This window comes from Kogia breviceps, chromosome 15 (assembly GCF_026419965.1).
Source record: "Kogia breviceps isolate mKogBre1 chromosome 15, mKogBre1 haplotype 1, whole genome shotgun sequence".
Lineage (NCBI taxonomy): Eukaryota > Metazoa > Chordata > Mammalia > Artiodactyla > Physeteridae > Kogia > Kogia breviceps.
The window spans coordinates 65,815,970-65,825,724 of record NC_081324.1 but is presented as its reverse complement, the minus strand read 5'-3'; the positions used below and the strand labels follow the sequence as shown (position 1 = coordinate 65,825,724).

Genomic DNA, 9,755 nt, shown 5'->3' with positions numbered 1-9,755 from the left:
GCGCGCTCTCTAGCGGCCCCCCCCCCCCCCCCAGTGGCAACCGCTGGGGGCGGGGTCAGGCTGAACCTGTGTCTCAAAGGTCTTGGGCTGTCAAGACGCCAGAGTTCGCCAGGGCTCAGGATAAAGAGCGGGCTCCCAGTCCATCAGGGGAGTCCAGCTCTTGCAATCCTCAGGTGTGATCCCTCTCCCATAAAAGCACTATCTGCCGGCCCCTTGCTTAAGGAACTTGACCATGCAACTGGGTGTTGAAGCCCGTCCTCTTGGACTTGTATTTGGGGCCAATCCAGTGCAGCCTGCCACATGTTTTTGTACAGCCTGCAGCGAGCTAAAAAAAGAGCTTTACAATAAAAAAATTTTTTTTTTATTTTAGAGCTTTACATTTTTTAATGTCTGGGGAAAACCACAAAGAGAATATTATTTTGTGACAAGTGAAAATTATACGAAATTCAATTATCAGAGTCCTTAAAGTTGGAATAGGGACTTGCTTGTTCCTTTAGTTATCATCTATGGCTGCAAAGTAGATTAATTGCCAGAGATCATATTCGCAAGCCTAAAGTATTTATTATTTCGTCCTTTACAGAATCTTTTTTAAGTGCCCTGTTCTGCTGGAATCTCCTAGTAATCGTTTGAAAAAAAAAAGTTTTTGGTTTAATCTATAATGCTATTTTCTTCTCTATTATATTCTTTTCCATTCTTTATTATTTCCTTCCTTGTTATCGCTATAGGTTTGTTCTGTTGCTCTCCTTTACAACTTTTTGAGATAAATGCCTAACTCATTTATTTGTAACTCTGATTTCTCTTGTATGTAATGCTATAAATTTACCTTAATTTACTAAAGTACCGATTTAACTGTGTCCCACAATTTTTGCTTAATAGTATGTTCATTATCATTCACTTCCAAGTATATCCTAATTTCCATGTATATCCTAATATCCTAATATTCTCTTCTTAAAACAAGGGTTATGTATTATATACTAATATATTTATTTTCCAAATCCATGGCATTTTTAAAGCTGTTTCTTTATCAATTTCTCATTTTGTTGCATTATGGTCAGATCACACAGTCTAAAAATCCTTTGAAGATTTCCATTCAGTGAAGTATACCATAGTCAAAATGAAGAGGATGTAACGTAGAGAAAATATTTGCAATGTCTAAAATGTGTATATGTGAAATGACCTCCTTTAGGCCTCACAATTACTCCAATACCTTTCAGTAAGTTACCATCAGCTAAGCTCCAGGCTTTATTCAAATTTCACTAGTTTTTCCACAAGTGTCCTTTTTCTGTTGCAGATTCCCATATAGGATACCGAATCACATTTAATTATAGCACCTCCTTAGCTTACTCTGGTCTATGGCAGTTTCTTAAACTTTCCTTGCTTTTCATGACTTTTGACAGTTTTCAGGAATTCTTAAGTGTCGGGTATTTTGCCAAATGACTCTTGGTTTGAGTTTGATGTGTTTCTCCCGGTTACACTGGGGTTTATAGGTTTTTAGAACCATACCGCAGAGGTGACATATCCTTCTCATCACTTCCCATCAGGGATACATACTATCAGTATGACTTACCACTAGTTTCTCCACTGTAAATTTACTTTTCTCCCCCAGCCATATTCTATTCTTTGGAAACAAGTCACTAAATCCAAACTACACTTAGGGAGGGGCAAGGAATCTCATTGAGGGGAAACATCTATGAGATACACAAATTATCGAGTATACAAATTAATTGCAACTCATTTGTAAGGAAGATCTGTTTCTTCTAGCTTTACCTTTTAATTTTAAATTAATCAAATTGAATAAAATAAAAAATTTAATATCTCAGTCACACTAGCTACATTTCACCAGCTCTGTAGTCACATGTGGTGTATTGGACAGAGCAGATATAGAACATTTCCATCTGAAATTTCCAGTGGTTAGGACTCCACACTTCCACTGCAGGAAGTACAGAGTCGATCCCTGGTCTGGGAGCTAAGATCCTGCAAGCCTTGCAGCATGGCCAAAAAGAAAATTCTACAAGATGAATACTCCAACCAAAAAATGGGCAAATGATATGAACAGGTCACCTCACAGAAGAGAAAAATACACATTTATACATGTGAAAAGCTGATCATCCTTATTAGGAAACAAATGTTACATTACATTTTAGGAAATAAATGTAACAATAACATTAAAAAAAATTCCATCACTGCAGAAACTTCTGTGGACAGCACTGACTTAGATCATTCTTCTTTTAAAACATAATGCACTTAAACATATGAATTTCTTCTAAGAACTGCTTTAGCTCTGTCCCATAAATTTTGCTGTTTTCAATATCATTCAGTTCAAATATTTTCATTTTTTCCATACTGATTTCTTATAGGAGCTACAAGTTATTTAGAATCAGAACCAGGACTAGGGTGAGCCTAGACCACAACATTAAAGAGGCTTGTGAAACACAGGCATGGCACGTTTGTGCTTTGGGCTCCTGGCAACCCATACTCTGGCCCCAGCCCTGTTTGCCTCATTATATTGCTTCATTTCAAAACTTTGGGTTTTTTTTTCCTTAATTATCTTTCTGGTTGGTTTTTTGTTTGTTTGTTTGTTGTTTTGTTTTGTTTTTGGCCATGCCTCAAGACTTGCGGGATCTTAGTTCCCTGACCAGGGATTGAACCCTAGCCCTCAGCAGTGAAAGCGCCAAGTCCTAACCACTGGACCGCCAGGAATTCCCATATCTTTCTGTTATTGATCTGCCACTCAATTTTCCTGCAATCAGTGGGTAGTTACAAAAAGCCCTATAACTCATGTCACAATTGATGAACTATAGTACACGAGCTTGAGAACAAGATAAGAATGTTCACTATAACCACTGCAGTACAACAAAATACCTGGCAAAGCCAAGATAATTTTCAACACAAAAGCTGGAGAACTTAAACTCCCAGATATCTGTGTTAGGGTTCTCCAGAGAAATGCAAACAATAGGATATAGAGGGATACATGAGGGGGTACGTTATGGGAATTGGCTTATGTTAAGTCCCACCACATGCTGCTTACAAACTGGAGAACCAGGAAACCCAGTGATATAACTCAGTCCAAATCTGAAAGCCCAAGAACCAGGAGCCTTGATGTCCAAAGGAGAGATGGATGTCCCTTCCTTCCCCTTTGTTCTCTTAGGGATGAACCCACATCCCATCTTAGGGATCATCCACATTCTCTTAGATGATGCCCACCCACATTGCTGAGGATTTATATTTTTACTCAGTCTACTGATTTAAATGCTAATCTCTTCTGAAAACACCCTCACAGATATACCCAGAAATAATGTTTCACTAGCTATCTGAGCATCCCTTAGCCCAATCAAGTCGATAAAAAAAATTAACCATCACGCAAACTTAGGCAGAGCCGCAGTAATTAAGAGCTATAATAATTGTGGCATTAACACAGGACTAGAGCACTGGACAAATGGAATGGAGTCCAGAAATACATATACAACCATCTACCTGATTTACACAGAGCTTCCACCGCAATACAGTGGCATAGTCTTTTTAGTAAATGGTGGTTGATTTGAATACACATATGAAAAACTTAACATTGATACATTGATTTATCACACCATATATTAAAAAAAATACATTTGAGCTAGATCAGACCTAACTGTGAAAAGCTATACTGTAAAATTTCCAGAAGAAAAGATGAGAGGAATATGTCCTTGGCAGACAATTTCTTAAATAGAACATTCCATGAAGCACCACTCTTTGTACATATGTACACCCATGAAATCACCATCGAGGCCAAGATAAGGGACATTTTCAGGGTCCCAGAAGTTCCCTAATGCCCTTCCCAGTTGACAGTCTATAGTTTTGTTTTTTAAGAGGAGGAGCAAGACTTGAATAGGCACTTAATAAAAGAGGGTAATATTCGAGTGGCCAATAAGCATGTGAAAAAAAAATTCTCAAAATCAGTACTCATCGGGGAAATGCAGATGAAACTACAATGCAATACCACTACAACGTCAAGAGAATAGCACTAATTGTTACTGAACAAAACTTGAGTCTGCTTGCCCGAGCACAGTAAAGCAAATCTACTGACACTAAGTTGTGATGAAGGAAAGTACTGCGTTTTTTGCAAGCCATCCAAAATGGGAACAGGCAGCTCATGCTCAAAAAACCCAAACTCTGGGATGACTTTCAGGGAAGGGTTTTTAAAGACAACATGAGGGAGACGGTGGCAGGGTGTGTGATTGGCTCATGCACAATTCTTATGACCATTGGTTAGTGGTGAGGTAACCAGGTTGTATTTCAGGAGTCAACATCATCAACTTTCTGGTTCCAGCTGATCTGGGGTCTACATGCTGGTGGGCAGCATACAGTTAACTTCTGTCTTCTGGGGGTTTTAGTTTCTGCAAAACAACTCAAGGATATGGCTCAGGATATTATCTGTAGCCCCTGAGGAGAAATTAAAGATCTTTGACTTTGTTTTATGGCTAAACTATTATTGTTTTGTCTTGCTTGCTTGATTGTTTTTTTTTGTTTCTGCATTTTCTCACTTCTCTAATTAAATACGGTCTTTGGAACATGGGGAAGGCCTAGGACCTAAAGCTTTTCTACAAATAAGAGGCAGGGACATGGGGGTGGGGGGTCTGTCCCTGGGAAGGCCCTTCAGGGTCCTGCTCAGTTATATATTGAAAAGGACTGACAGTACCAAGTGTTGGAGCTGTAGAAATGGAATTCACAGTATTCTTGGTGGAAATACACATTGTTTCAATGACTTTGAAAAGGTGTTTGGCCGTGAGTAGAAAGCTAAATCTATGTAGTTTCAGAAATTCTCATATCTATATTTAGATATATATAGATATCCTAAAGAAATTACTATGAAAGACAGACACACACTCATAGCAGCTTTATGCAAAATAGCAAAATTATGAGCCTCAAAGTTCAGGAACAATAAAATGGATACATAAAACTGTGCCATATTCATTCAAGGGAATTCTACTCAGCAATGAAAAAGAATGTGCCCCAGTGACACACAACATGAATGTATCTCACTTATTTAAAAGAAAACAGGGCTTCCCTGGTGGCGCAGTGGTTGAGAATCCGCCCGCTGATGCAGGGGACACGGGTTCGTGCCCCGGTCCGGGAAGATCCCACATGCCGTGGAGCGGCTGGGCCCGTGACCCGTGGCCGCTGAGCCTGCGCGTCCGGAGCCTGTGCTCCGCAATGGGAGAGGCCACAACAATGAGAGGCCTGCCTAGCACCAAAAAAAAAAAAAAAGAAAAAAAGAAAACAAAGTCCAGACCAAAAAAAAATCTATTGTGTGATTCTATTTACTTAAAATTTAGAAACAGGAAAAACAAATCCCTGGTGGCTGAAATCAGAAAAGTGGTTACTTTGTGGAGGAGAGGGTGGCTGGGAAGGAGCATGAAGACTTCGGAGTTACTTGACAATGGAGAGATGAAGCAGGTACAATCTCAGTCACTGTAAATCCAGACAGGCACTGACACTGCTTGCTGGCATCTACGAGCCACTACGTACAGCTGGCCTAGCCTCAATTCAGCTTTTTGGGATTTCTGGAGGTGGGTAGAACATAATTTTTAGCCAGAACCCCTGCTGCAGTACGTCTGGAACATCTCGTGTTCATAGCCATTCTCTTGGTAGTTTTTTCAGGTGACACTCGGGATTCAGTGTTGGTCACAATTATGGATGCTGCCTCTCTTGGTCCTGGTTGAACTGAAGTTTGGATCTTGACCTCTGTTTCAGGAGACAACCCTTCCAGTTGCTCTGGCATTTTAAATGGTTGATGATTCTTGGTTTGGTGCTCCATTTTCTCCTTCAAAGTCAAAAACTGTAGCCGGCACTTGGAACATTGAAAGACCCTCTTGTTCCAGTGCCTCCAAGCATGAGTTACGTATGATGTCGCCACTTTGAAAATTTTGAGGCAAAACAGACAAAGCAAACTGTTCGTGTTTTCATGCCATGTTCTGAAATGTGCTTCCACATCAGCAAAGACTGACGATCTGTAATTGCAAACCTGGCACACATAGGGCATTTCACCAGGTTTATGATTGACCTTCATGTGCTGTAAGAGAACCTGATCAGTTTCGAAGGACAATTCACAGATTTTACAGACTGCAGAGGGCTCCTGGGAAGTGTGGACACTTTCAATGTGACACTGCAGCTGGAAGGGGGTGGGATACTGGCGGTGGCAGTGCTGGCATGTGGTGTGGATTTCCCAGCTGTCACCCCTCTGCTTCTCAAATTCCAAATGGTTCTTCACGTGGGTCATAAACTTGATATTTTTTAGGACTTTCAAGCAGCTGAGGCATTTGAAGGCTGTGTGGGTCTTCCATTCTGGTTGCCTGTCTCCTGGATGCTGTCCGTAGTAAAAATCATCAAGTGACATGATCAGATTTCCTTTCTTGGGATCAACAGTCTTGTTTTGACTTGCTAGACTCGAAAAGTCTGTTTTTGCCAGCCTTTCCAAGCTACATGCTCGATCTGGATCCATAGCATGGTAACATGCCTGGTTATATGCATGAGCCCATGGAAATGATGCCCCATTGTGAACATGGCTTGACGAGGTCGGGACACCTTCTGGGGTCATACTCGTGTTCTTTGTAGGAAGGATACCTGGAGAGGCCACAGCTGAGGCCTGTCCCCCTGGGATTCCATGGCTGACTTTAGGTCTTTTGGGATTCCCATTGTATATATTCATATCTGAAGTGGGACGTCGCTTTGAATCATGAGGACTTTTATCCTTGCCTCCTACCGAGAATGCAGCTCTAGGCAGACAATGAGGCCATGGAGAGAGCAAATCTGAGGAATTGTGAAGCACGATTTGCAGAGAACTCATTTTATAATCAGGTTTAGATGAAGGCTCAAAAATAACAGGACTATCTACGTCTCCCCATTCAGATTGAAAAGCCGGTGAAATGGCTGCTGCCTTTGACATCGGGGTCCTGCAATTTGCAGACTGCAATGTGCAAGTGGTATCTTGACTCATGTGACCCTTCTTTCTTGTTGAGGATGAGTCCCTGGTCACTCTGTTCAAAATGTTAGAAATGACCGGCTTTGAATTTGAAATCACTCTGACAAAGAGGGTTTCAGCATCTTCATTGACATGCTCCACTCCAACAAAGATCACCTCAGCACTGTCATCATCCTCGTCTCTGGGTTTGGACCCTCCCATCTTCTTCTCTTGTCGTTCTGGTGTTTGTGCTTCCTCACACAGAAAGACGTGTGCCATTTTACAATCGCTTTTTGCTTGAAGTGGTTCCTTCTTCTACTGCTTTCTTTTGGCAAACTCCCACCTAAAGGCAACCACATGACGTGGTCAGTACAGTTGTCCCCCCAGATCTGAGTTTTCACTCTCTGGGGTTTCAGTTAACTCTCAGTTGTTAATTGAAAATATTAAATAGAAAATTCCAGAAATAAATAACTCATAAGTTTTAAATTGCACACCATTCTGAGGAGTGTGATGGGAGTCTCACACCATCCTGCTTCCTCCCACCTGGGACACTGGGTTATCAGATTGTCAAGGTATCACAATGCTTGTGTCCAAGTCATCCTATTTTACTTAATAATGGCCCCAAAGCACAAGCAGAGTGATGCTGGCAATTCAGATATGACAGAGAGAATCCATAAAATGCTATCTTTAGGTAAAAAGGCAAAAGTTCTCAGTTTGATTTTTAAAAAAAGAAAAAAAAATTGTACGCTGATGTTGCTAAGGTCTATGGTAAGAATGAATCTTCTATCTGTGAAATTGTGAAGAAGGAAACAAATCCATGCTCGTATTGCTGTCACATTTCAAATTGCAAAAGTTATGGCCTCAGTGCATGGTAAGTGCTTAGCTGAGATGGAAGAAACATTAAATTAGTACAATAATATTTTTGACACAGAGATCACATTCACAAAACTTTTATAACAGTGTATTGTTAAAATTGTTCTATTTTATTCTTAGTTACTGCTGTCAATCTCTTACTGTGCTTTTATAAATTAAACTGCATTGTAGGTATGTTTGCATAGGAAAAAAGCATTGTGTGTATAGGGTTTGATACTATCCATGGTAGCAGACATCCACTGAGGGTCTTGGAATGCATCCCCCCTCTCCATCGTGGATAAGGGGGAACTATTGTATTTATTTCAAAAGACAAAATTGGTGCCTTATTTAATCATCAGCTGAAACATTGAGATAACTATTAACACCCTTATTTTATAGGTGAGGAAACAGGCTCAAACCCAGTTAAATGACATGTTAATTTTAAACTTACCTCTCTGACCCCCAGCCCCCACTTTTGCCTTATCTCCCCAGGGCAGCCCCAATGCTCCCATTAAACTCTGCAGAAGAGCTGGCATGCACCCTTTTGCTTATAGATCTCCAATCTCACTCAGAAATGCCAACCAACATGAAACGTCCAAAAGAGTCCTAGGCTATCATCCGGGGTGCCCCTCCCTCCCTCCACTCTGTGAGTCTGGAAAGCACCTGACCCTGTACACTGAAAAAAAAAATTTTCTTTTTTTGGTTGCATTGCGTGGCATGCCGGATCTTAGTTCACTGACCAGGGATGGAACCCTCGTCTCCTGCAGTGGAAGTCATAACCATTGGACCATCAGGGAAGGCCCCAGATCAAAATTTTTTTTTTAATTCCAGAAAGATCTTAAAAGCAAAACTTGAAGTTGCCTCGTGCTGGCAACTATATATATAGCATTACACTGTACTTAGAACTATTTACACAGCATCAACATTGTATTAGGTATTATAATGAATCCAGAGATGATTTAAAGCATACGGGAGGATCTACTCAGTTTATAATATGCAAATACTACACCATTTTATATAAGGGACTCGGGCATCCATGGCTTTTGGTATCTTTGGGGTGGGGAGTCCTGGATCCAATCTCCCACGGATACCGAGGAAGGACGGTACTTTCTCAGGACTTCTGTTTCTCCCCCTGCCTTGGATGTTCTTTCTCAGGTACCCGCATCCCAGCTCCTGACCTGCGTCAGGTCCACAGCTTTTCTGCAAGGCTTCCCTGACCACGCTTTCAAAAATCACAACCTCCCCCAACTCACATGCCATATTCACCTCCGAAGCTATTTTTCAGCAGTGTTTATCACCTGCCTAACACACAAGTATAAAATACATCTTGCTTCTTTTCTGTCTCCACCCACTAGACTATGAGCTACATACATGAGGGCAGGGAATTGTTTTGTTCACTGATGTATTCTTTGTTTCTAGAGCAACATCTGGCATACTGTCAATGTTACATGTTTGCTACATAAATATAAAGTAACTGTTACTAATATGATCATTTACCTGTACAACAGGCCCGAACCCACTAATTCCAGGCTCCCCAAGCACTTACACTTGATCTTAGCCAAAAGGCTGAGAAGTGATTTTTCCAAGCATTTAATTAAATCCAAATCCTAATGATTTAACACCATCATACAAGGGAGAAAGTCAGCCTGTATGTAGTTGGGTGTGGGGAGGGGTGGTTACTGAAATAAAAGTTTTGTAACATAGTTCTGTCCCTACAATAGATTTGCTGATAGCTTCCATGCCATTAACACATTCATTGACACTAAGGGACATTCTAATGTTCACATTTGACCATTTCTGTTATCTTGCATTTCATCAGTAGCATTTCATAAGTTTGTTTGGATATATATATATATATATATATATATATATATATATATATATATATATTTATAGTGGTATCAGAAATAATGTTGTATCTTACAGTTGATGGCATCTTAGATTCAATGAAAAATTCTATTTCTTT

The 9,755-nt window shown here is 40.5% G+C and overlaps 1 protein-coding gene across 1 annotated transcript; it reads right to left on the bottom strand.

The window, feature by feature from the left end:
- Positions 1 to 5,523: 5,523 nt before the first annotated feature.
- Positions 5,524 to 7,216, bottom strand: LOC131742383 (zinc finger protein 280A-like). The gene is given in 2 exon segments (XM_059040146.2): positions 5,524 to 5,556; positions 5,558 to 7,216. Coding segments are annotated over 2 exon segments (1,692 nt in total).
- Positions 7,217 to 9,755: the final 2,539 nt, after the last annotated feature.